This window comes from Saccopteryx leptura, chromosome 2 (assembly GCF_036850995.1).
Source record: "Saccopteryx leptura isolate mSacLep1 chromosome 2, mSacLep1_pri_phased_curated, whole genome shotgun sequence".
In the NCBI taxonomy this organism is placed as follows: Eukaryota; Metazoa; Chordata; class Mammalia; order Chiroptera; family Emballonuridae; genus Saccopteryx; species Saccopteryx leptura.
This window is the reverse complement of record NC_089504.1, coordinates 64,448,623-64,476,461: the sequence shown is the minus strand read 5'-3', so window position 1 is coordinate 64,476,461 and position 27,839 is coordinate 64,448,623. Positions and strand designations below refer to the sequence as shown.

Here is a 27,839-nt window from a genome sequence, read left to right as displayed (position 1 = left end):
GAGTTCTTTTGAGGAAGGGACTGCAAGTGCATTGGTGGCCCCCAAACCAAAGCCCTCAAGAGTATCACATACATGGGAGCCATTTAAGTGTTAACTACAAAAGAAAATGAATGAATGCATCAATCTAGTCATGGTGAGGCAGATAATAGAGCATAAAATCCCAGCCAACTATTATAATTTCACTGTTAAGTTTTCCATGATAATTGTCTAAAATGTAAAATAATCCTGCAAGAAGTTGTTATGAGTCACTCATATTCATGAGCTGAGGAAGAAAAAAAAAAAGAAATCTGAACCAAATGCAAAGGATACGCCATTCCTCTGATACGCTTGATTTTTCCTGGATCTGTGAGCTGAATGGGCTTCAGGACTCTCCTTATAGGACATGAGAAAAACACTTCACCCCCTCCTCCAGGAGGCATTCCCCGTCGCACAATCTGTACACATGGTGAGAAAAAAGAGACAAGGATGCAGCAAAGAGTAGGTGACCCAGACACCAGCCCACTACAGTTTACACCAACAGGCTCTTCCTTAGAATGGAGACAAGTCTTTCATATTCAACTTGGCAATCCCATCAAAGTCAGCAGCACCTGATGTTAGTTCCAAGAGGACACATGATAAGCAAGGACACCCCCTAGTGTGTCAGAAATAGCAGCAGTCACAGAGCCAGCCATGTCCCCAAGTCAGGCAGGTCTTCATCCTTAAAATGAGGGACTGGCCCAGTTTATCAGTTAATCCCATTTCTTAGCCCTTTTCTCCTATGCATTTAACTGATCTGTGAGAACTCTGTATTATGATCAAGTGCCACTTAAAGATGAGAGATGCGTTTTGAGGAATGCATCATTAGATAATTGGGTTGCTGTGTAAACATCATAGAAAGTACTTATACAAACCTGTATGTTATGGCTACTATATACCTAGGCTATAAGGCAGAGTTAATTGCTCCTATGCTATAAAACTACAGCACATTACTGTACTCGACACTGTAGGCAACTAGAACACAATGCTAAGTATCTGTATGACTGAGCATATCTAAACATAGAAAAGGTACAGTAAAAATGCGGTATAAAAGATAAAAAATAGTACACCTGTACTGGCCACTTACCATGGAGCTTGCAAAACTGAAAGTTGCTCTGGGTGGATCAGTGAGTAGTGAGCAAACATGAAAGTCTAGGACACTACTATGCACTACTGCAGATTTTATAAACAAATACTGTACACTTAGGTTACATTAAGTTTACTTTAAAATTAAAATATATATATTAAAATATATATATATATATATTTTTACAGTGACAGAGAGTCAGAGAGAAGGATAGATAGGGACAGACAGACAGGAATGGGGAGAGATGAGAAACATCAATCATTAGTTTTTCGTTGCGACACCTTAGTTGTTCATTGATTGCTCTCTCATATGTGCCTTGACCGTGGGGCTACAGCAGACCGAGTAACCCCTTGCTCAAGCCAGCGACCTTGGGTCCAAGCTGGTGAGCTTTCCTCAAACCAGATAAGCCCGCACTCAAGCTGGCAACCTTGGGGTCTCGAACCTGGGTCCTCCGTGTCCCAGTCCGATGCTCTATCCACTGCACCATGGCTTGGTCAAGAAAATATTTTCTTTTTTCAATAATAAATTAACCTTGCCTTACTGTAACATTTTTACTTTATAAATATTTAATTTTCAACTCTTATACGTAACAGCTTAACACACACAGTGTACTACTGTACAAAAATATTTTCCTCCTTTCTTTATATCATTTTTTCTATAAACTTTTTTCTATTTTTTTTAATTTTTAAATTTTGTCAAAAACTAAGACATAAACCCACACAAACACATCAGCCTAGGCCAGTGGTTGGCAAACTCATTAGTCAACAGAGCCAAATTATCAACAGTACAACGATTGAAATTTCTTTTGAGAGCCAAATTTTTTAAACTCAAACTATATAGGTAGGTACATTCCTTATCGAGGTAGCGCCCGCATGTGGTGTTTTGTGGAAGAGCCACACTCAAAGGGCCAAAGAGCCACATGTGGCTCGCGAGCCACAGTTTGCTGACCAGGGGCCTAGGCCTACACAAGGTCAGCATCATCAATATCATTGTCTCCCAACTTCACATCTTGTCCCACTGGAAGGTCTCAGGGGTAATAACACAAATGGAGGTGTCATCTTCTTATAATAACTATGCCTTCTTCTGGGACATCTCTGAGGAACCTGTCATGAAGCTCCTCTTGAGGAAATATGTCCATGGTGGTTTTCTTGGTTCATTTCTTTTTTCATCATAGATTTGCTTGTAAGCAAATAATGCACCATGAAGAATCTTCTATTAATGAAAACCTTCTCGGTGTTAGGGGCCCACGTTTTCAAACTTTTTAAGGAGCTCTTTGAGTTCTACAAAAGCTTCTGCTAAACCCTTCACTGTGAATTTTCTTTTCTTTTAAATTTTTTACTTATTGATTTCAGCGAGAAAGGAAGAGAGAGAGAGAGAGAGAAATATCACTCTGTTCCTGTATGTGCCCTGACCCGAGGATCGAACTAGCAACCTCTGTGCTTTGGGACAATGCTCTAGTCAACTGAAATATCAGCCAAGGCAAATTTTTCTTTCCTTCTCCTGCAGTTTCCTTTTCTCTTATCTCTTTTTCAGCTATGCATTCCTGTCCTGATGCCAACAACTCAATTTCTCAGGAACCACCTCTAGGAGCTCCTCAATGCCAGCCTCATCCACACCCAGGCTAAAGTTATCTGCCATCTCAACCACAGCTTTGTTGATTTTTACAACCTCCTCAGCCTTGGAATCTTTTGGCCTGACCTGTGGTTGCACAGTGGATAAAGCGTCAACCTGAAATGCTGAGGTTTCTAGTTTGAAACTCTAGGCTTGCCCAGTCAAGGCACATACAAGAAGATACTACGAGTTGATGCTTCCCACTCCTCTCCCATATGCTTCTCTCTCTCCTCTCTAAAATCAATAAATAAAATACTTTTTTTTAAAAAGGGAGGGAGAGAGGGAAGGAGGGAAGGAAGGAAAGAGAGGAAGTAGAGGGAGGGAGGGAGGGAGGAAGGAAGGAAGGGAGGGAGGAAGAAGGAAGGAAGGAAGAGAGGAAGGAAAGGAAGGAGGAAGGAAAGAAGAAACAAAGGAAAGGAAGAGAGAGAGGGAGGGAGGGAGGATTCTTTGAAGTCATGGACAAACCTCTTGCCATTCATACACTCGTTGATGACATCACCCCAAGCCCAAGCAGGGTTCTTGATGTAGTTGTGGGTGTTGTAATCCTTCAGAACTGCACCAGTATCTGCTCAGTGCATTCCTCAGTTGCAGCAATATCCCGGTATAGGCCCTCCTCTCAGGTAGTGGGCCTTAAAAGCTGCTATAAATCCTTGATCCATTGATTCGAACAAAGAGGTGATGTTCAGAGGAAGGAACACCACTTTGATATTAGGATAAAGATCACCAAAAGAAGGAGGATGTCCAGGAGCATTGTCAATATGCAAAATTTTAAAGAGGTATGTAACTCTCCAAATAGTACTTCTCCATTTTGCTGACACTGTAATTCAAGAGGGAACATCTTAGAAGAGCAGCTGGGTCATCTACGACTTCTTCCTGGTCCTGCAGGACACTAGCAGTGTGTGCTTAGTGACTGCTCAGAGGCCTGTGGGCTCTCAATGTGCCAGCTCACAAAGGGTTTCAGTTTGTAGCCTGAAATGCTGCCCCCAAACAAGACTGCTGTCCTGTCATTTAAAAGCCTTGAAACCTGGCATTGACTTGGCCTCCTTCAACACTGTAATCAAGTCCAGCCTCTTCTTTCAACATCACAAGCATATCTTTGCTTTGGCTAGAATCATCGTACTGCAGTGAGGGATACGCTTCTGTGTCTGGTCTTCAATCCAGGTCATTAGAAGTTTCTCCATGTCTGATATAGGCCCTTCTCAGATGTTTGTTAGCCTTTAATGAAGCAGATACTTAAATAGCTTCCGTCATTTTGTTTCTGTTCTTCAAGATCACAGCTCTGGTGGAATGGGGCATGTCTGACTGGCGAGCAATAACCATCACTGATTTTCTACCTTTGTAGTCCTAATCACATTTTAATTGTTTTCAGGTCACTCAATATGGCCTCTTACTGGCAATATTAACAATAAATTTTGTATGCTTAGGGGCCATGATGAACAAAGCTACATGAGACTGAATCAAGCACAAGAGAAAATGACGCGATCAAGGACGTGGCAAACATGAGCTAGATGAGGCTGCTGATGGTGTAACACAGCTTCCGTTTTACAGCCAACTTTTTAAATAAGTATAAAGAGTACACTCTAAATGCAATAAAAAGCACAGTATAGTAAACAAGCAAGCTAGTAACACATTTATTATCAGTATCAAGTATTATGTACTATATACATAATTGTATGTGTTATACTTTTATATGACTGGCAAAGCAGTAGGTTTTTTACACCATCCTCACCATAAATATGTGAGTAATGCATCACATTACAATGTTACAACAGCTACATCACTAGGTCACAGGAATTTTTTAGCCCCATTACCTTACAGGGCCACCATTGTATATGTGGCCTGTCCTTGACTGAAATATCATTATGCAATGCGTAACTGTATTAAAAATGAAGTCATTTCTCCTGTTTAAAAACATCAGTTTAAAAAGTAGAGATGCTAAAGAGCTTATGATATCCAGTGTTACCATACTAACTTGATAACTCCTTTCAATAGCAAACAGACAGATGATATATTATTTCTATTAGGTTTTGAAAATACTGAAAATTCCCAGGGCATACAAGTTGGAAAGCCCTGGACATAATTTATGTCTAGATAATCTAGATTAAGGAGGCATATGGCTAGAATCCTGGCTCCACTGCTATTAACTGAGTTATTATGTGTTGTCATGGGTTGTTTAGGAGTTGTTATGAGGAGTAAAAAATTAATACATGCAGAATGTTTATAATAATGCCTACCACAGAGAAGTGCTACATGTAACTATTGGCTACTATTGTCATTACTAAAGGGTCCCTTTCAGCTTAAAGTCTGTCATGTTTGGTTCATGTCATGTTTGGGTCTTCTCATAAATGGTAACTTAAGCCTGACCTGTGGTGGGGCACTGGGTAAAGCATTCAACCTGGGATGCTGAAGTTGCTGGTTCAAAACCCTGGGCTTGCATGACTAGGCGGTGGTGCAGTGGACAGAGCGTCAGACTGGGATGCGGAGGACCCAGGTTCGAGACCCCGAGGTCGCCAGCTTGAGCACAGGTTCATCTGGTTTGAGCAAAGCTCACCAGCTTGAGCCCAAGGTCGCTGGCTCGAGCAAGGGGTCACTCGGTCTGCTGAAGCCCCACGGTCAAGGCACATATGAGAAAATCAATGAACTAAAGTGCCACAACAAAAAATTGATGATTCTCATCTCTCTCTCTTCCTGTCTGTCTGTCCCTATCTATCCTTCTCTCTGACTCTCTCTCTCTGACTCTGTCAAAAAAACAACAAACCCCACAAAACCCTTGGAACATATGGGAAGCAACTACTACAAGTTGATGCTTCTTGCTCCTCTCCACCCCCTTTCTTTCTCTCTCTCTTCTCTCTAAAAACAAATAAATAAAATCTTTAAAAATCAATAAATCAGGCCCTGGCCGGTTGGCTCAGCGGTACAGCGTTTGCCTGGCGTGCGGGGGACCCAGGTTTGATTCCCGGCCAGGGCACATAGGAGAAGCGCCCATTTGCTTCTCCACCCCCCCCTCCTTCCTCTCTGTCTCTCTCTTCCCCTCCCTCAGCCAAGGCTCCATTGGAGCAAAGATGGCCCGGGCTCTGGGGATGGCTCCTTGGCCTCTGCCCCAGGCGCTAGAGTGGCTCTGGTCACGGCAGAGCGACGCCCCAGAGGGGCAGAGCATCGCCCCCTGGTGGGCAGAGCGTTGCCCCTGGTGGGCGTGCCGGGTGGATCCCGGTCGGGCGCATGCGGGAGTCTGTCAGACTGTCTCTCCCCGTTTCCAGCTTCAGAAAAATAAAAAAATAATAATAATAATAAAAATCAATAAATCAATAAATGGTGACTTCAAATGTCACATACACAAGTCATATTAGCTCTTTCCATGAGTTGGTAAGGAAATATTCTACACAGATATATACAGGTAACAACTCATATATTCTTACCTTTAGCTCAAGTGATTCACCATCAATTCCAAATTGTTTCAAAAGAGGGAGGGCCGTTGCCTTAAGAACATCAACCTGTATTTCAGAATAATAATAAAAAGTCTCATTAAACCTTGAGCTAATGGAAAGAAGAAAAATCCATGAAGCAGGCTGGTAAAGAGAAAGGACACTGGCTTACAACTCGGCATGGAATAACTCTAATCCTGCATAAAACTGAGATTGTATAAACTGCTGGCTCTTCTGAGCCCTTTCCTCACTATGATATGGACACTCACACTACCTGGAAGTCATCGTCATGAGCATCACATGCAAAAGGCAGGAAAAGCTGCCAGGCTCACACAGAAAACAAACTGGGCCCTCTGCTCACTCTTTTAGATATAAACACTATGGAAAAAGTGTCAAATCTTTTGTACTAATCTTTTCCCAACATGGTTGTTTAATCTTTAAAACTTGTGGCACTCCAAAGCCAAAGCAAACCAATAAAATGAAGAATCTTGATGATGCCCACCACACAGGCAGTTAAAGGTAGACAGTGTAAGGGCGGTGGGGGAATGAGAGCCTCAAACCATCTGAAGCAGCACAAACCCGCAACTGCACAGGCAATGGCCAACTATGACTGCTACCTCCTCCCTATTCAGAACTCATAGTAGGCCCAGGGTCCTTTCTTGTTCATTTGTAGATTCCTCAGAGTATAAGAATGACATTCTAATAACACTGATCTAACAAGTCAGTGAATTCTGTCTAAACTACAACATGGCAAAGCAAATGACTCCCTTACTGTTCCCAATGGGCAAAGACCCCTTCCTCGGCACTGTGGGCGGCTGACCCTATCAGGAGGCAGGGAGAGCATGCCGCAGGAGCTGACGATGTCGGGGAAAGCGCTGGTCCTGGTTCAGGCTCTGCCTCTAGTGAGCTGCACAGCCTCAGACAACAAAATCCCAATGGTCTGAATTTCCTAATTTCTAAGTTAAGGGCCTCAGCCTGTCTCCAAGTTGCTACATGCTAAGATTCAACAGAATAATACTCTAATAAGGTTTTATAGCCAGTAATAGGCCCACTTAATATTGTTCTATCAGAAAATTAATCTGAAGCAGAAATGACTTATGAAGCCTAGGAACATGCTGAGAATGGATCAGGTGGGGCAGAGCAGTTACTAGGAAAACCCATTGAAGATTAGCTAAATTCAACCTAAATATCAAACACACCCAGACACTTAAAATATGCATTTGGGATTACCAGAACCAAGAGAATTCAGTCTAGGCTAGTATTAAGAGCAACTAGGAAGAAGTCTAAGCCAGATTCTGGAAAAACCAGGCGATACTAGGATGTGAGTTACTCTGCCCACAAGGCTCCCTGGAACTAAGTAGCTACCAATTCTCCTGGGGATAAGAAAGGCAAGAAAACAGAACAGCCCTCCTGGCTCATCCCGCCTGTACCTGGAGTCACACAGGACAAAGTCAGATTTACTCTGAAGGTCAGCCAGAAGCTCGAATATAACTCCAGATGTGGTCCTATCTCCTAAATCACTTCCCATCTGACATGAAGGGCAGGCAGCTCAGTGCAGTGGGATGCGACCGGAAGAGCACACGTCGGCCTGAGTCCTGCTTTGCCTCTTACTAGCTGTGAGGTCTGGACACTTCCCTATCTCCCCAGGGCGCGCCTTCCCCGCTATGTAAAATGAGGGGCTGCACTGGACATGTTCCAGTCTCCAGCTCTGCACACTAGTTTCAGCAGGGATAGGTGGGCTGCAAGTTCTATTTAAGGGAAAAGTCTGAACCAAGTGGCACCTGAGGGCAAAGGCATCAGTCATCCTGACAAGTTCCGTTAATCAACAGGTAGAAATGGCATCAGATCCACACCAAACAGAAGAAGGGAAGATACTGCTCTCAGTTACCTTGTCTGAAACAGTGACAAGAGCACAGACCTCACAGTTTTTACAAGAATTAAATAAACATGGATACAATTTGTTTGTTAGAACTGTCCCCAGCACACAGCAAACTTTATTATACTTATTCCCTTCCCAGGACGGCAATGAAAAAGAATGAAATCTTCACCCACCATCTGACAAGGATGTTGGCACCAATAAATATTTACTGGGGGCTCTGGTGCCAAATCACTGAGATTTAAAGGAGATATCCTAGAACTTTGCTCCTCCTCAAAATTTCTCCCCATTTTCTATCCTTTTGCCTGTGAGAGAAAAAGAAAATGTCCCTACCCATTTGTAGGACTTACCCCATCACTTCGCTTTTGATGCTCATGCCCACTAGATTTCTGCAGAAGTTACACTTATTAAATCCCCAACCCTTTCATTCTTTCCTTCTCCATTATGTCTCCTCAGCCTACAAGCAAGCTCAAGCCTCCTCCCATTTAAGAAGATATTTTTGACCTCAGCTCTTCAGCGATCAATCTACCTAACCTGGCTCTCCTAACTTCCACAGATTTTCTTCCTACTCATTCCTCAACCTTACTCTCCAAAGACACTGCTCTCAAAGGTTATCAAAACTTCTCATTGCTAAACCTCCCTGCATGATCCTAATTAACTCCTGCAAGGACTGACTCTCTGGGTCCTCCTTGGTTTCTCAGAACTTAACTCCTGTTTGGCTTCTCTAAATACTTCTATCTCCACAGTCACTGCCTGCAGCTCCTCTTCCCCTACTCACACCTTAAACATTTCTTCTTCCTCTATTCTCAGTGCCTGGGACCATGGAGCAAAAATGCTAATGCGCCTGGCTGGTGGTGGCACAGTAGATAGAGCATCGACCTGGAATGCTGAGGTTGTTGGTTCAAAGCCCTGGGCTTGCCGGTTCAAGATACATATGATAAGCAACCAATGAACAGCTAAAGTGAAGCAACTACTTCTCATCCTCCAACCCCCCTTCTGTAAAATCAATAAATGAAATCTTAAAAAAAAAAAAATGCTAATACTCAACACAGGCCAGAAAGGGAATTCAAATGAGTGATGAGGCCAGCTAAGCCCTCCAGCTAACTGGAGAGATCCTGTCTTTTCCAAAGAGGGCAGCTGCTACTAAGCTCCAATTGTTGGCTGTCGGGGAACACCTACCATCCAGTGCTGCCACATCAACCTACTACAATGTAAAATCTGGGTTTCAAACATAAACATTCAATTCAGATACACACACCACCACACTGTGCAGGCCAAAGGAAAAACACCAGTAGATTGACTCAGCCAAAAGATGCCAGGGTTCAACCTCAGCACTGGTCAATTTCACTCTCCTAGCAATGTCAGTAGGTAAGATACTGATGACCTGTCTCTGAGGCTCCAGAAAGTAATTTCCAACTGCTAGCTGGACACTCACATGTGGGCATCTTCCCAGAATACCAGGGAACAGGACCAAAATCAAACATACCAGCCATCATCCAACCACAATTTTCCTCTTCCCTGTCAAAAATTCTTTCTGATCACTATCCTTCAAGTCAACCAGGACAGAAATCATGGGAGTTATTTTATGAACACTTCCTCCTATCCCATATCCAATTAGCTGTCAAATTAGGAAGACCCCGGCCCTGGCCGGTTGGCTCAGCGGTACAGCGTCGGCCTGGCGTGCGGGGGACCCGGGTTCGATTCCCGGCCAGGGCACATAGGAGAGGCGCCCATTTGCTTCTCCACTCCGCCCCCCTCCTTCCTCTCTGTCTCTCTCTTCCCCTCCCGCAGCCGGGGCTCCATTGGAGCAGAGATGGCCCGGGCACTGGAGATGGCTCCTTGGCCTCTGCCCCAGGCGCTAGAGTGGCTCTGGTCACGGCAGAGCGACACCCCGGAGGGGCACAGCATCGCCCCCTGGTGGGCAGAGCGTCGCCCCTGGTGGGCGTGCCGGGTGGATCTCGGTCGGGCGGGCGCATGCGGGAGTCTGTCTGACTGTCTCTCCCCATTTCCAGCTTCGGAAAAATACCAAAAAAAAAAAAAAAAAATTAGGAAGAACCCTCCTCCTCACTCCTTCATATCTGTGCCTTCCTTCCTACTTCTGTCTCCATTATGTTCAAACTAAATGACACCCCTCCAATTCATGATTCTCTCAGCCTCCAGTTATCTTCCTAAAAGCCAGATTGATTCCATAGCTTTCCTTCCTCTAGAAAGCCCTCCCCAACCCTCAACACTTTGCTTGTACCTCTGTCGGAGCCCAGAGGTACTCAGCCTTGTAGTCTCCCTAGATGTGTTCACAGCTGTCCACCCCATGAGACCAAGTTCCTTAACTTAAGGGCAGAATTCATATTCATGCTGGACAGAGAGTACTGTATTTCCTCATGTATAAGATGCTCCCATGTATAAGACACACCTTAATTTGGGGGCCTGAAATTTGGGGGGAAAATGTATTACACAAAGTTATTGAACTTAAGTTTGACTCATAAAATTCATGCAACTCCTCATTGCTGTCAAAACTCCCAAGACGAATCACTGTCTTCAACAATGAGTGCAAAAACAAGCGCTAAAAAGCAAAAATGCAAGTAAAAACATCTACAACCACTGCATAAGACGCACTCGGTTTTTAGACCCCAAAATTTTGGGGGGAAATATGTGCATCTTATACATGGGGAAATACGGTATATGTGCACAGGAACTGACGGGAAATCACATTATTAAAGAGAAAGCTCACAGTGAAGAAGCCACGGGCTGAAAAGATTACTTTTTATCCAAGATTAGGTATATTTATTTTATCTTGGGCGGGAACCACTTACTGTCCAACGTTATTTTAGCCTTGCAATTAGCAAAAGCAGACAGTCCTGTAGAATATAAAAACATTTCTTTTTTAATACTCTGCATAAGAGTTAAGAATTATTTCTGGGGAATCCATCTGCTTATCTTTGCCTGTTAATATATATAACTTTTAAAAATATTTCCAGTGATAAAAGCTTTGAAGATCATTTCCAATTATAGGAAAAGAGTACAAAACCAGGACACACAGTGTCAAAATCCCCCGTATGCTTCCGGGCCTCTCCCATTACTCTAGGCACCTTCACATCCTCCATCGAAAAGGCTAGAAGTTTCTTCTCAAGAACACTTTTAACTGAAGGGGCCTACTTCCTAGAATCCTCACCAAAAATGCAGGGAAAAAGCAATCCTTTGAAATTACTTTAAATTTCTAAACAGTTTACTCAACATTCCTTTACAGCTAAGACTTTCAGATCCTCCACTGTACTCAGATTCTAGGAAAAAAGTTTATGTACCTGAATTCCCAAGAACTGAGGACTAAGTCTTTTATTGCCTAAGAACACATGAACCAGGCTTATACTCTAAGAAAGTGTGTGGGTGATATGGGTGGATGCCAGCAGTTTCTACTTTGCGGCTCACTGAACCACAAACAGGTCTTCCCTGGTTAGAATAGTTACACACTTCACATTCTACCTTAGAAGCCACCCCCTCATTGGTCTTTTTTTTTTTTTTAATGATTTCAGATTTTAAAAAATTTGTTTTTAATTTTTTTCAATTACACTTTATATTCAACATTATTTTGTATTGGTTTCAGATATACAGCACAGTGGTTAGACAGTCATATACTTTACATAGCGTTCCCCTGGTACTTCCAGTACCCACCTGGCACAATACATAGTTATTACAGTGCTACTGACCCTTCATCAGTCTTGGTCCCATGTCTGCAGAGATGAAGAGTCCTCAGTCAGGACTTCACATCATGGCCCTAGGCATCAAGACACATTCCCTGATAGCAGAGCATCTGAAGATGAGGATCCTTCCCTCCCTAGGAGCAGTCTGAGGCAAGTCTAGACAGGACTGCTCTAAAACCACATACACACACACCTACACACACACACACACACTAAAACCACACACACACACACACACCCTGGACTGGCACTAAGACAGCTGTAGTGGCCACACTGAAAATCTCACCTGTATATTAAACTACCCTCCTCATACATGCAGGAAAATTAGCCTGCTTAATAAGAAGGTTGCTTGTGCCCACAAGCTATCAAAGCTCACATATACCATACCTGTCCCTATGCCCTTTTTCTAAATCTGCAAACTTCTCAGAAGAAAAGTGTCCTAAAGTTTATGACTGAAGCCTCACTAAGTCAAGACTATGCTGTAACAACGCCAAGGAAATATTATTTCTCTCTAAAATTTTGGGCTGCTACTTTCCAGCCCCAGCTATTGTATAACCTTATGAAAGTTCCACTCGCACACTTAAACCAACAGAGCCATATTTCATGTCACCTATGATGAGATTGCAAGTATCTGTTCTGAAGGTTCTTAGACACAACAACGAAAGGCACCTTGATAAATGGTAAGTCACTAAATTTGACTAATTAAATCTTGGTTAATCTGTGTCTTAGACTAATTAATCTCTTAAATTTTAAGGTAAATAATAGAACAAATGCACTCAACAATAAACCTATACTTTATCAGGAACTTGTTTCTCAAAAGATGGGTTGTGATAAGAGACAAAACAAAAATTATATCATGGTTGTCCTCATTACTCACCGAAGGGTCAACCTGGTCACTGGTTATTCCTCGCAGAACTATTCTTAATGGGTACTTCATAAATGGAGCGAGGCAAAGAAGACTTTCCAGGTAATAGCCAATGCTGCGAAGGACACTACAGTCATGTTCCAAGGATCCACCATACAAGAGACCGGGCTGATAATATAAAGTAGTTCCTTACACAAGAGGAAAAAGAGCCACATTCAGCAGAAAACAAAACAAAACAAAAAAACACTTCAGTGCCACAAAAGCAGTTAGTCCCCAGGGGAAAGTGTGACACGGGTATTCAAGAGAATTAAAAACGCCATTCCTTTTTTTTAATTTAGTGACAGGAGAAGAGGCAGAAAGACAGACTTCTGTATGCGCCCAAACAGGGACCCAATAGGCAAGCCCACTAGGGGGCGATGCTCTGCCCATTTGGGGCACTGCTCTGTTGCTCAGCAACCAAGCTCTTGGAGACTGAGGCAGAGGCCATGGAGCCATCCTCGGCGACCCAGGGCCAACTTGCTCTAATCGAGCCTGGTTGAAGGGAGAGGGAGAGAGAGAAAAAGAGAGCAAGAGAGAAAGAGAGTGAGAGAAGTGAGAGGGGGAAGAGTGGAGAAGCAGATGGGTGCATCTCCTGTGTGCCCTGACTAGGAATCGAACCAGGGACTTTCACGCGCCAGGCCAGCGCTCTACCACTGAGCAAACCAGCCAGGGACCAAAATGCCATTCCTAAGAGCCTACACTTCAGTCTAAAAGTTGATTTATTGCTGTCAAGCCCCTGTAATAATAATAAACTGAGTGTCATTTAATAAACAGTAATAAATTAAGCCCTTCCCAATGCCATCTGAATTGCCAGAGTTGTGGCAGAGCACAAAGATCCTGAGAGGCATCTTAGTCTTCCAACAGCACACTCTCAGGCTGCGCTGAAGAAGGGTGTTTACAACCGATGATCTGAAATCACCAGACCAGTAATCAGCTTCTGCAAGGCCCTTGAAATGGTTTCCCATTTACCACACTCACCAAACAAGATGCCCAGGAAAGGCAAGTGCTTTATGGTAATTCCATTAAACAGTAGCTATTTTAATAGTAACAAATGAAAATACCTACATTTACTTAATAGCTTTATTAGAAATTCTTTATTATCTTTATTCACTTTTGCACTATATCATCCAAAATGTTTCTTACTAGATTAACACATTAGAAGAAAAACAAAGTAAGAGACTCTAGGTGATCTGCAGGGTATAAAGGGTAAACAAGGTCTTTTTGCTATTCAAATGTTTTGCAATGTCTTCTGGAACAATTCACCCGTAAACAACTTTAGCAAGAGAGGAAGGAAATATATTCAGTCACTCAAAAGGAAGGCAGCTCTTGGGAGTTTCATAGAATAAATTTAGGTTTTACTATATTAAAAACCAAAATCCCAACACACAATCAGAATCAAAGTCAGAACCATATTTCTCCCACATTTCTCAAAGGGAAAGATTCTACATCATTTATTCTGAACACTATTAATGAGTCACAAGCCTTTAGGTCAAAAAGCTAAAAAAAAAACAAAAAACCACTAAACACTGCAAATCTATTTATGCCTGCAAATTAACCAAATGAAAAACTGACCAGATCATCAGAATGGAGTCAGTCTATTCTGGGGTGAATGTGTGTGTGGGTGGGTGTTGATGTGTTGGGAGGGGATATAGGAGGTAGAAACAGGATCATATGTCTATTTCCCAACCTAAGCTGCAGATGTGACTAGAAATGAATAGAATTACTTGTCCTCTGAATCATCAATGTAAACTGCTGAAAAAATCTCCAGCAATTTCAAAGTAAACAAGCCAAGGATGAGTAATGGAATCATAGCTTGCAAAGGACATCTGAAGTCTCCTGCCTAAAACCTGCTCTCTGTAAGGTATGGCTGAATGCAGCTACAGAACAGCAAGTAGTGGCGTCAGGCCACTTACGAAGCCAAGCTCGTCTTCTTTCTTAAAATAATCAACATATAGGAAAGTTCAGAATTTCTTCTGATGCACATACACAAACGGTACAGAATTCATTGAGCCTGCCAAAAGATGTTTGTATGGTCTCCTATACAATGCAAATAAGAGTTTCTAATAGCAAACAAAAGGACGGAAACAGCCTAAATGTTTAATAGTAAGGAGCAGTTAAATTATCATGCCTCCATACAATAAAATACTACATAGGCCCATTGAAATAATTGAAATTAACCTGCAACACCTGTGCTAGTGTAAAGCAAGCTGGCTGAGAATATATTTATATAAAGAGAACCACCTTATTGATGGTCTAAGATACAGAAGTGCCCATGTAAGCAAATGCATATAGAGAAGACAAGGGCACATACCCCATGCCGTGCCCATGGCTGCACCTAGTGAGGGAATGGAACAGGTGAAGGGACTTTCACAATTTTTGCATATAGTACTTATTTAAACTTATTTTAAAAGACAAAATAAAAAAATAAAATTCAGCACATACAACTACCTCAGTCTGTTGTAAGATTTTGTTGTGACAATATAAGTAAATAGACTTTGAAAAGTTCTACAAAAATATTAGGCATAAAATAATTTTACTGTTAAAAAAATGAGGCACTTGTTTGTTGAACTGAACCTTTCAGTCTTCTAAGTTCCTTTTTTTTTTTTTTTAATTCAGTGACAGGAGGAGAGGCAGAGACAGACTCCCACATGCACTCCTACCAGGTTTCACCTGGCAAGCCCACTACGGAGTGATGCTCTGCCCATCTGGGGTGTTGCTCTGTTACTCAGCAACCGAGCTCTTCTTAGCACCTAGGGCAGAGGCCATGGAACCATACTCAGTGCCCAGGGCCAACTCGCTCTAACTGAGCCACGGCTGCAGGAAGGGAAGAGAAAAAAAGAGAGAGAGAAGTGAGAGGGGAGGGGTGGGTGCTTCTCCTGTATGCCCAGACTGGGAATCAAACCAGAGACATCCACACGCCAGGACAATGCTCTACCACTGAGCCAACTAGCCAGGGCCTAACTTCTTTAAATAAAGTGCCATTTAAATTGGCAGAGTTCACACATATCTCTATACAATTGTATCACAGACCAGAAACAGGACTTTTCCATCTGAATACAGTATTTATACCATCAAAAGGCTGAGAAACAGATGAATGTTTAAGCAGTACATATGTAGGTGCCTTCCAGAATGGGAAGAAACGGAGCTTACCTGTTTGGTTTATTTCAATTCGAGAACCATTTGTTATTTTGTCCAACAGCCTTATGAAGCTAGCTTCAAAATCTGTAAGAAAAAGGGAAAACAGACTGCTCTCATATTAGGCCACCCTTTCCAAATTAGCACGTTCCATTCAGGTACTGCTATGGAGGGTAGGTTACTTGCTGCATTACAGCTGGAAGTTCTCAGGACTTGGGTGGGATGGGATCACTGGTTGAGGAACCTGAAGCAGCTGAAAAGCACTGACTAGCATATGTATGTTTAGTAGAACTATTAAAAACAATTCAGCTTTGCCTGACCAGGCGTTGGCGCAGTGAATAGAGCATCAGCTGGGATGTGGAGGACCCAGGTTCGAGACCCCGAGGTTGCCAACTTGAGCGCAGGCTCATCTGGTTTGAGCAAGGCTCACCAGCTTGAGTCCAACATCACTGCCTCGAGCAAGAGGTCACTCGGTCTGCAGTAGCCCCCAGATCAAGGCACATATGAGAAATCAATCAATGAACAACTAAGGAACCACAACGAAGAATTGATGTTTCTCATCTCTCTCCCTTCCTGTCTGTCTGTCCCTCTCTCTGATTGTCTCTGCCACAAAAAAAAAAAAAAAATCAGTTTTCATATTACACAAAAAACAGAAGCTCTACCAGCAATCTAGCGGCTTAACAACCACAAGACCTATCCTTCTGAACTCAGGAGCACATGCCAAATAAAGGAAAAATAGCGAAAGCAGAGAAAAGTTTTAAAGTCAAATTATTCCTTGTTACAGAATACCTGAGAGAACAAATTAAATTGAGAGCTACCCTTTATCTCACACCTTATGAGGTCACTGTCTCTCCCATTCAACCAAGTGTCCCATCTTACTGATCCAGAGCTATCTAACCAATTCAGTTTTTAATTTCATTATAAATGTGCTTGGTGTACAGTAGTATTACTGCCACCTTTTTTAAATGTCTGAGAAAAGACTGGAAGGAAAAACACTAAATGTTAATAAATGGGTTTTTTCTACATGGTAGGGTTGTATATAAATTTAATTTTAAATTTTAACATTCAAATTTGCTTCAGTTCCTTTTAGGAACAGATTGTTATCTAAAATATAAAAGTTGGTCATTCTTTTTTTTGTTACAGGGACAGAGAGAAGGACAGATAGGGACAGACAGACAGAAAGGGAGAGAGATGAGCAGCATCAATTCTTTGTTGCGGCACCTTAGTTGTTCATTGGTTGCTTTCTCATATGTGTCTTGACGGGGGGGGGGGGGGGGGGGGGTGATGACAGCAGACCTTGTGACCCCTTGCTCAAGCCAGTGACCTTGGGCTCAAGATGGTGAGCCTTGATCAAACCAGATGAGCCCGCATTCAAGCTGGCGACCTTGGGGTTTCGAACCTGGGTCCTCCGCATCCCAGTCCGACACTCTATCCACTGCGCACCACCTCGTCAGGCGGGTCATTCTTTATAAAGAGATATAAAAGGGCAAGAACACATTTTAAATGTGAAATATGAAAGGAAGTAAAGTGAATACTCAGGAGAATATGTCCTCTAGCCTTCCCCTGCGTTGATCTTACAAACACACACACACACACACACACACACACACACAGTGCATGCTTGCTTCAACCTACTGCTCATAAGCAAAAATAAGAAGTCCAACTCTTCTGCATCAAAGGTATGGTAACTGTCGGACATCTTTATACAGTTACCACTCGTGTAATAAACTAGCCAAGTTTGAGAGCACAGACTCCAGCAGTCACAACTGATTCCAAAGGGTCAGCATATTAACTAAGCAATTCCCACCCACCTGTTTTATTACTTAACACTGTCCCCATAATTCCTGTTAGCAGACTCTGCAATCAATACAAAGACCACTAGCTAAAGTCAGAGAAAATACAAAGACCACTAGCTAAAGTCAGAGAAACTCCCATTTGTCCTGAAACAAGTAATGATGGCTAATAACAGTGATTGTGTATTAATGCTTACCTTAAAGCCATCCATTCTCTCATTTAATCCTCAAAACCCCAAGGCAGGAAGTACCATTCCCACTTTATAGAAGGCTTAAGCTCAAGAATGCCTACTAGCTCAAATTCATCCTCCAAAGTTCTTAAGCACATCAAGATTCTACTTTGCCTCAGTTTAATCCCTCAGAGCCAACCTTTTCCTCTAAAAATTCATGGCACCTTTTCTTCCTTTCTTTTTTTAGGTGAGAGGAGGGGAGATAGTAAGGCAGACTGCTGCATGCACCCCGAGCAGGATCTACTCAGGAACCCCATCTGGGGCCAATGCTCAAGTACCAAGCTATTTTTAGCACCTGAGGCCGATGGGCTCCAGTAGAGCTATCCTCAGCACTCAGGGCCACGCTCGAACCAACTGAGTCACTGGCTATGAGAGTGGATGAGAGAGAGAAGGGGGAGAGGGTAGGGGGAGAGAAGCAGATGGTCTCTTCTCCTGTGCGCCCTGACGGAGAATCAAACCTGGGAAATCCATATGCCAGGTCGACGTTCTATCCAGAGCCACCAGACAGGGCCAGCACCTTTTCAATTACAAGCAGTGACCTACTGAAGGATCCTGCAGACAATTTAACAGGCCTCAATCACCATTTATTTTTAATGAAATTAGAATAGAATAAACAGTATTAAAGTAACTGCACATAGTAAAAGTACCGTTTGTGAAACTTTAGTGCACTTGCACATGTTATTAGGTTGTGGTGTAAGTAGCATCACAAATTTTTTTTTTTTTCTTGAAGCTGGAAATGGGGAGAGACAGTCAGACTCCCGCATGCGCCCGACCGGGATCCACCCGGCACGCCCACCAGGGGGCGACGCTCTGCCCACCAGGGGGCGATGCTCTGCCCACCAGGGGGCATCGCTCTGTTGCGACCAGAGCCACTCTAACGCCTGGGGCAGAGGCCAAGGAACCATCCCCAGCACCGGGGCCATCCCCGCTCCAATGGAGCCTTGGCTGCAGGAGGGGAAGAGAGAGACAGAGAGGAAGGAGAGGGGGAGGGGTGGAGAAGCAGATGGGCGCCTCTCCTGTGTGCCCTGGCCGGGAATCGAACCCGGGACTTCTGCACGCCAGGCCAACGCTCTACCACTGAGCCAACCGGCCAGGGCAGCATCACAAATTTTGAAAGTGACTCAACTGCCTGACCAGGTGGTGCAGTGGATAGAGTGTCGGCCTGGAATTCTGAGAACCCAGGTTCAAAACCCTGAGGTTGCTGGTTTGAGGGTAGGCTCACCAGTTTGAGTGCGGGGTCACTAGCTTGAGCCCAAAGGTTACTTACTGGCTTGAAACCCAAGGTCACTGGCTTGACTAAGGGGTCTCTCACTTTGCTAGAGCCCCCCAGTCAAGGTACTTATGAGAAAGCAATCAATGAACAACTAAGGTGCTGCAACAAAGACTTGATGCTTCTTATCTCTCTCCCTTCCTGTCTGTCTGACCTACCCCCTCAAGAAAAAAAAGAAAAAGAAAAGAAAGTAACTCAATTACAAAAGTTAATTAGAAAACTAGAAATTATTTTATGGTCTTTTTTATACAGAGTAATTCTATGACTTTTTTTAAAATCAGGCATGATCGATATACCATAATGCCACTTTCTAATTATGTTTATAGAAAATGCAAGGTACTTGGCACAAAAAAGGAAAAACCCTTTTTTCCCAGGCTTCTAAGGTCCCTCAATGGGAAAAAGGAACAAGCATATATGAATAATGCCCTAAATTAAACTCCATAGCTTTTTCAGAGTAGGAAAGAAAAAAAGCATGACTTCAAAAGAAAATTGTTTTGCCTTTTTTTTGCAATCCACAGGGGCTCTTAAGCATGAAGACAGTTTAAAATGTTCAGCAGAGGAGCACAAGTAGGAAGAATGGGCACAGAGACCTCCAGGCAGGACTATGTGATGGCCACAGCACATAAGTGCTTGGGAAGCAGTACCTCCAAGAACCACAGAGCTAGTTCTGGCATCCCAGTAACAGCAAAGACATAGCTCCATCACCTGGCACTGGAAAGATGTCAGGTTTACCTAATAGCAGTGAGACAGAAGTTCCCCAAGTTTCATTAAGATAAGATGTGTTGAATTCCTTGCCCCTTCACTTCCCACACATCCTCTGACTCTTCCTCATTAAGGCTGCTCCTGAGGGTACAAAATTTCAGATTCTAAAAGCATTAGGGGAAGGTTCCAAAAACAAGCACAATTTTACCACATTGCTTAAGAATACAAAATCAGGTTATAAAGTCATGAAGACAATTAACATAAATGCCATAGTGTTCAGGAAAATGGCTACCACTGGGGTGTGGAAGGAGTTGTAAATGAAAAAGGACCTATAGGTGCAGGCAATGTTCTATTTCTTGATCCGGATGGGTAACACACGTGTCCACTTTATAATCCTTTAAGTACTACTTCCATGTCTTATGCATTTATGTTATTATAAATAATTTGTACTGTTAGGAACTTCAATCTCAGGATTCCTTAAATGCCAGCTCCAATGCCTAATGCCCTTACCTCCCTAACCCCCCAAGGAACTGAGCTCATCATTTCCTTTTTATCCTTCTTTTTATTTTGTTTTGTGACAGATACAGAAAGAAAGGGACGGACAGACAGACAGGAAGGGAGAGAGAGAGTTGAGACGCATCTATTATTCGTGGCAGCACCTCAGTTGCCCATTGATTGCTTTCTCATCTGTGCCTTGACTAGAGGCCACAGAAGAGCAGTGACCCCCTGCTCAAACCAGCGACCTGCACTTCAAGCCAGTGACCATGGGGTCAGGTCCATGACCCCACACTGGAGCCAGCAATCCTGTGCTCAAGAGAACCATTTCACTTATATCTATGTCCATGAGACTCAGTTTTATATTCGCCTATGTGTGAAATAATATAGTTGCTAGCTTTTTCTGATTTTCTTACTTCACTTAGTATATATAATATTCTCAAGGTCTATCCATATTGTTGTAAATGGCAACTTAAAGGGGCCGATAACTCTTTTATTTATTTATTATTATTATTTTTTTTTGTATTTTTCTGAAGCTGGAAACAGGGAGAGACAGTCAGACAGACTCCCGCATGCGCCCGACCGGGATTCACCCGGCACACCCACCAGGGGCAATGCTCTGCCCACCAGGGGGCGATGCTCTGCCCCTCCGGGGCGTCGCTCTGCTGCGACCAGAGCCACTCCAGCGCCTGGGGCAGAGGCCAAGGAGCCATCCCCAGCGCCCGGGCCATCTTTGCTCCAATGGAGCCCTGGCTGCGGGAGGGGAAGAGAGAGACAGAGAGGAATGAGGGGTGGGGGTGGAGAAGCAAATGGGCGCCTCTCCTATGTGCCCTGGCCGGGAATCGAACCCAGGTCCCCCGCACGCCAGGCCGACGCTCTACCGCTGAGCCAACCGGCCACGGCCAATAACTCTTGTAACACTGTGGCAGCTCATCAGCCTGCCCCATTCCCAACTGAAATATCTAGAAATACTAGTCTACTTAAATAAATTATTACACACCTATATATCAAACATTCTGCAGTCTTAAAATGAATGAGGTTTTTTGGTGCACTGATGTAAACCATCTCTATGGTATACTAACTGGAAAGAAAGGATTCAGATGGACATTTGTGTGAAAAGGAAAAAATGCACACGTATTTATTAATTAAAAAAAGCAGCAGCCCTATAAAGAAGCAGTACAAAAGAGTAACACTAGTTGGTTCACAGGGAAGGAAGATTGGGAAAATAGATAGACTCAGACAATGTAAACCCTTTTGTTCCCTTTGAATTTCATGCCATGTGTTTAAGTTTTTTAAAATACTTAAGATGTAGCCTGAACAGGCGGTGGCATGGCCCAGTGGATAGAGCGACAGACTGGGACACGGAGGACCCAGGTTTGAAACTCCGAGGCCACCGGCTTGAGCACAGGCTCATCCAACTTGAGTATGGGCTCACCAGCTTGAGCACAGGGTCATAGACATGACCCCATGGTTGCTGGCTTGAGCCCCCAGCCAGGCACATATGAGAAAGCAATCAAGGAATAAGATGCCACAACTATGAGTTGATGCCTCTCATCTCTCTCCTTTACTATCTGGCTGTCCCAGTCTTTCAATCTCACACATGCCCCCAAAAAACCATCCACAAATTTTTTATTTTTTAAATTATTCATTGATTTTAGAGAGGAAGGAATAAAGAGAGAAAAAGAAACATCAATTTGTTGTTCCATTATTTATGCATTCACTGATTCCTGTACGTGCCCTGACAGGATGAAAACTGAAATCTCGAGTTAGGAGACAACGCTCTAACCAACTAAGCTACCTGGCCAGGGCATGCACAAATTGTTACAGCAGCTTTATTCAGAACAGCCAAAAAAACTGGAAACAATCCAGATGTCCTTCAAATGGAGAAAAGAAAAAAAAAATTTTTTTTTTAAATCCTACGGTACTTTCATACAATAAAATGCTATTTAGCAATAAAAAGGAACAAACTTAGTAAAAACAACTTAGATAAATCTCCAGAGAATCATGCTGAGAAAAAGTCAACCACAAAAGATTGCTTACTTACTGTTGGATTCTATTTACAGAAAAGACAAAATTATAGGAATGGAGAAGAGGTTAGTGACTGCCAAGGGTTAAGGAGAGAATGGGGAAAGGAGTGGCTATAAAAGGGCAACCTGAATCCTTGCAGTGGTGAAAACGCTCAGTATCTTCACTCTCATCAATGTCAATATCCTAGTTATAATTTCACTACTATAGTTTTTCCAGATGTTACCAATGGGGGAAATGGGATAAAGTGCAAACAGATCTCTCCGTATTATTTATTACAACTGCGTGTGAATCTACAATTATCTGAAAATAAAAAGTTAAGAAAAAAAAGATGGTGCACAGTTCCATCTGGAATAGCATTTTACAGCTTCCAAGCAACAGCAGATTTGAAAACAGACCATTAGGATTCTTGGCTTTTGTCCTTAAAAGATGAGAATCTTGTCTGGGGCAGCTAATAATTATCACATGGGAGCAAACTTTAATAAGAGTCAATAGAAAAAAAATCCAAGAAAAAAAAAGTCAATAAAGGCACAAAAGGGCAGGTTCCTAAGTAACAAGACAATATTCAATCTATACTTATCATTCGTAGTGCATCGGCCTTCCCCAAACCCAATTACTTATCAACAACTCTGGGTCCTAGACCATAATGGCACATCATTGTGGTATAACAAGAAATACATTTGGTCTGTGTCCCGGTTCCTCGCACAGAGCTCCTAAAATCCTTGGAAGTTCCAGAGTGATAGAGTGTCTTGTAAAAGTTATTCACTGGCCCTGGCCAGGTAGCTCAGTTGGATAGAGCATCTTCCTAATATACCAAGGTTGTGGGGTCAATCCTTGGTAAGGGAACATAGAAGAATCAACCAATAAATGAATAAATAAGTGGGGAAAAATTATCATAAAGAGCCCCTTTTGAACACACTTGAGTTTATGCTGATGAGGTGACTGAGGGCGGGGCCTATAGCCTCAGAATGGAGCTTGGAGGGAGTTAAGAAAGACCTGGGTGATGGGGACATGTGTTGTGTGGTGTCAAACATGGAGATTAAGCCCTATAAAAACTCTTGAGCCTGACCAGGCGGTGGCGCAGTAGATGGAGTGTCGGACTGGGATGCAGAAGGATCCAGGTTCGAGACCCCAAGGTCGCCGGCTTGAGCGCGGGCTCATCTGGTTTGAGCAAAAAGCTCACAGGCTTGGACCCAAGGTCGCTGGCTCCAGCAAGGGGTTACTCGGTCTGCTGAAGGCCCATGGTCAAGGCACATATGAGAAAGCAATCAATGAACAACTAAGAAGTCGCAACGTGCAACGAGAAATTAATGATTGATTCTTCTCATCTCTCTCCGTTCCTTTCTGTCTGTCCCTGTCTATCTCTGCCTCTGTAAAAAAAAAAAAAGAAAAAAACTCTTGAATACCAAGGAGAGAAGCTGCAGGTTGGGAAAGGAATCCAAGTTCTGGAACGGTGGCACACCCTGCTTCAGGACCCTTCCAGGCCTGGCCCCATACAACTCTTCATCAGCATCCCTTTTTTTTTTTTTTGTATTTTTCTGAAGCTGGAAACGGAGAGGCAGTCAGACAGACTCCCGCATGCACCCGACCAGGATCCACCTGGCACGCCCCCCAGGGGGCGATGCTCTGCCCATCCGGGGCGTCGCTCTGTCGGGACCAGAGCCACTCTAGCGCCTGGGGCAGAGGCCAAGGAGCCATTCCCAGAGCCCGGGCCATCTTTTGCTCCAATGGAGCCTCCGCTGCGGGAGGGGAAGAGAGAGACAGAGAGGAAGGAGAGGGGGAGGGGTGGAGAAGCAGATGGGCGCTTCTCCTGTGTGCCCTGGCCAGGAATCGAACCCGGGACTTCCGCACGCCAGGCCGACGCTCTACCACTGAGCCAACCGGCCAGGGCCCATCAGTATCCCTTTTAATATCCTTTATAAATAGACTGGCAACTGTAGGTAATGTTTCCCTGAGCTTTGTGAGTCATTCTAGCAAATTATCAGACCCAAGGAAGGAACTGTGGAAACCCCCAATTTACAGCTGGTTGATCAGAGGTTCAAGTGATTTGGACTTGTGATTTACATTTGAAGTAGGGGGCAGTCTTGTGGGACTGAGTCCTTAACTTTTGAGACCCCAAGCTACCGACAGTGTAAGAATTGAGTTAAATGTGTGGACACCCAGTTGGTGTCTGCTGAGAACAAAAATTGTTTGATGTGTAGGGATAGAGTGGAGGGGAACAACATATCTGGTGTCAGAAGTATTGAGAGTAGAGGAGAAAAAGTTTTCCCTTACAATTCTCCTTTTAGAAAATCCAATTTATAAATAGTCAGATTGATCCTTAAAACAATGCATCAGTTTAACCAAAAGATGCTTTACCTTTCAAAGAACCTCTATGTAGCATGTGTCCTCAGCATATATTAAAGGATTTTTTTATTAATTTTTTATTGACTTTATTGGGATGACACTGGTTAATTAAATTATACTGCTTTCAGGTACACAATTCTACAATAGATCATCTGTATAATGCAATGTGTGTTCACCACCCCACTTAAGGATTCTTCTTATTAAAACTCCACTTACCCCTCCTTTTTCAGAATCTCATCTGATTACACCAAGTGAAGCACTCCCATGGGACCAAAAAACCCCTCTCCAATATCCCAGGGGAAGACAGTCAGGCTTGGCCATGTGACTTGCTCAGGACCTGGGTGATAGCAGTTCTGTGTCCTAACTAATAAACCACTGCTCTTCCCCATGTCCATCATTTGTTTGTTTTTTCATTTTAAACAATTATTATTCTGGTGAAATTTTTTCCATTTAGACCTCACCTTACTAAGAAAGTGTTAGCTCAGCTGAACCCTGCAAGACTCAGCCCCTGAGAAATCAGAGACAGAGGCACTCTGGATGGCTGCTCTATGACAGGAGGGGCACTCAAGTCTATCGTGCAGTTAGATGGGAGAGCCCGCCCTCCAAGCTGGAGCTTGCTGCACTCTTCCTGCTCTGTCACTCAGGGGATGATCAACTTCACCAGCTGTCTTACTTAACTATCTTTGCTGTCTTAACCTTTAATAAAACAGCAAGCAAAAAAGTATTTATTTCCTCCTCACTGGCAGGAAGAATCTAATAAGACAATTGTTCATGTTCCTCAGAGTGAAGCAAAAACTTCATGTGGCTATATAATAAAAAACATTCCACCTGACCTGTGGTGGCGCAGTGGATAAAGCGTCAACCTGGAAATGCTGAGGTCGCCGGTTTGAAACCCTGGGCTTGCCTGGTCAAGGTACATATGGGAGTTGATGCTTCTAGCTCCTCCCCCCTGCTGTCTCTCTGTCTCTCTTTTCTCTGTCTCTCTCTCTCCCTCTCTCTCTCTTCTCTAAAAATGAATAAATTAAATAAAATAAATAAAAAAATTAAAAAAACATTCCAAGATAATCTTTATCTCATTTTCTTTTCAAATTCTTCTCATTACTTATAATCCCTCTGCACTGAACAGAGGCAAATTTAGTTGAGATTAATTGATCTGCCAGAAGTCACAGAGTTTGAGCTGTGTGTCATCCCCTTCTGAATCCTTGTACAGTTTTCTTGGGACCACATACTGCTATTCCCAACCATTAGTGATTGGAAGGGGTAAAAAGGGCTTAGTAATTAAGCCCAGAAGGTCAGTGTGTTTCAACATCAGCACTATTGATATTTTGGACAGAATAATTCTTTGTGTGGGGAGCTGTCCAGTGCATTTTAGGATGTTTAGTGACATTCTGGGCTCTACCCCCTAGATGCCAGAAACAGCCTCCCAGTTGTGACAACAAAAAATGTCTCCTAACATTGTCAAATGTCTCCTGGGAAGCAAACATGCCCCTGATAAATATACATGAAACACACAAGTATTTGTAAGCCATCACCTAAAAGAAAATCTTTAGACCAAAGAGAAAACAAAGGGAAATCTAATTCCCTTTAAATATCTGACATCTCCAGCCCAAATGTCTGTCAGTGTACGAATGGATAAAAAAGCTGTGGTACAGCCTGACCAGGCGGTGGCGCAGTGAATAGAGCATCAGACTGGGATGCGGAGGACCCAGGTTCGAGACCCCGAGATCACCAGCTTGTGTGCAGATTCATCTGGCTTGAGTAAAAAAAGCTCACCAGCTTGGACCCAGGGTCGCAGGCTCGAGCAAGGGGTTGCTTGGTCTGCTGAAGGCCCGTGGACAAGGCACATATGAGAAAGCAATCAATGAACAACTAAGGTGTCACAACGAAAAACTGATGATTGATGCTCTCATCTCTCTCCGTTCTTGTCTGTCCCTATCTATCCCTCTCTCTCACTGGGGGGGAAAAAAAAAGCTGTGGTACATTTACACAATGGAATACTATGCGAAAAAAAAAAGCTGTGGTACATTTACACAATGGAATACTATGCGGCTGTGAAAAAGGAAGTATTACCTTTTGCAATGGCATAGATCAGGGGTCCCCAAACTGTGTTCCCCGAGGCCATTTATCTGGCCCCCGCCGCACTTCCGGAAGGGGCACCTCTTTCATTGGTGGTCAGTAAGAGGAGCACATTGACCATCTCATTAGCCAAAAGCAGGCCCGTAGTTCTCATTGAAATACTGGTCAGTCTGTTGATTTAAATGTACTTGTTCTTTATTTTAAATATTGTATTTGTTCCCTTTTTTTTTTACTTTAAAATAAGATATGTGCAGTGTGCACAGGGATTTGTTTAGTTTTTTTTTATAGTCCGGCCCTCCAACAGTCTGAGGGACAGTGAACTGGCCCCCTGTGTAAAAAGTTTGGGGACCCCTGCAGATGAACCTGGAGAATATTATGCTAAGTGAAATAAGCCAGGCAGAGAAAGACAAATATGATCTTATCTCACTTATATGTGGAATCTAATGAACACAATAATCCGAGGAACAAAACAGAAACAGAGGCAGGGTCACAGGGAACAGATGGACAGCTGTAAGAGGAGAGAGAGAAGAGAGGACAGGATCAAAGGTGAAGGGATTAGCCAAATATATTTTTTTGTTTTAAAAATATATATTTTTTAAAAATAAATGAACAGATACAGACAACAGGTTAGCAAGTCCCAGAGGGAAAACGGGGAACGGGGGGTGCAGGTAGGGGGAGGGGAAGTTAAGATACAGACTACAGGTTAGCAAGTCCCAGAGGGAAAACGGGGAACGGGGGGTGTAGGTAGGGGGAGGGGAAGTTAAGGAGGTGTAATGAGAATAGAAAGAAACTTTGTATGGAGCATGGGGGGCTCAATGTGGGGGGTTGAGGGTGTTTTATTGAGTGGGACATCTGAAACCATGTCAACACAATAAATTAAAAATAATTTTTTTTTTTTAATTTTTCTGAAGTTGGAAACAGGGAGGCAGTCAGACAGACTCCCACATGCACCCGACTGGTATCCACCCAGCATGCCCACCAGGGGGCGATGCTCTGCCCATCTGGGGCATTGCTCTGTTGCAACCAGAGCCATTCTAGCACCTGAGGCAGAGACCATGGAGCCATCCTCAGCGCCTGGGCCAACTTTGCTCCAATGGAGCCTTGGCTGCGGGAGGGGAAGAGAGAGACAGAGAGGAAGGAGAGGGGGAGGGGTGGAG

At 43.4% G+C, this 27,839-nt stretch overlaps 1 protein-coding gene across 5 annotated transcripts in view; it reads right to left on the bottom strand.

Moving 5' to 3' along the window:
- Positions 1-27,839, bottom strand: part of RCL1 (RNA terminal phosphate cyclase like 1) — a 67,091-nt gene that overhangs the window by 36,072 nt on the left and 3,180 nt on the right. For 3 of the 5 annotated variants that reach the window (XR_010749213.1, XM_066368102.1, XM_066368103.1), the window contains exons 2-5: positions 15,761-15,832; positions 12,584-12,759; positions 6,130-6,204; positions 310-434 (exon numbers count right to left, since the gene is read on the bottom strand). Coding sequence is in view for 4 of the 5 variants with exons in the window: in XM_066368102.1 (XP_066224199.1) it covers positions 310-434; positions 6,130-6,204; positions 12,584-12,759; positions 15,761-15,832 (448 nt within the window). In the remaining variant the exon portion in view is untranslated. The remainder of the gene's footprint in view (positions 1-309; positions 435-6,129; positions 6,205-12,583; positions 12,760-15,760; positions 15,833-27,839) is intronic. The other 2 variants (XM_066368104.1, XM_066368105.1) reach the window with 2 other exon arrangements.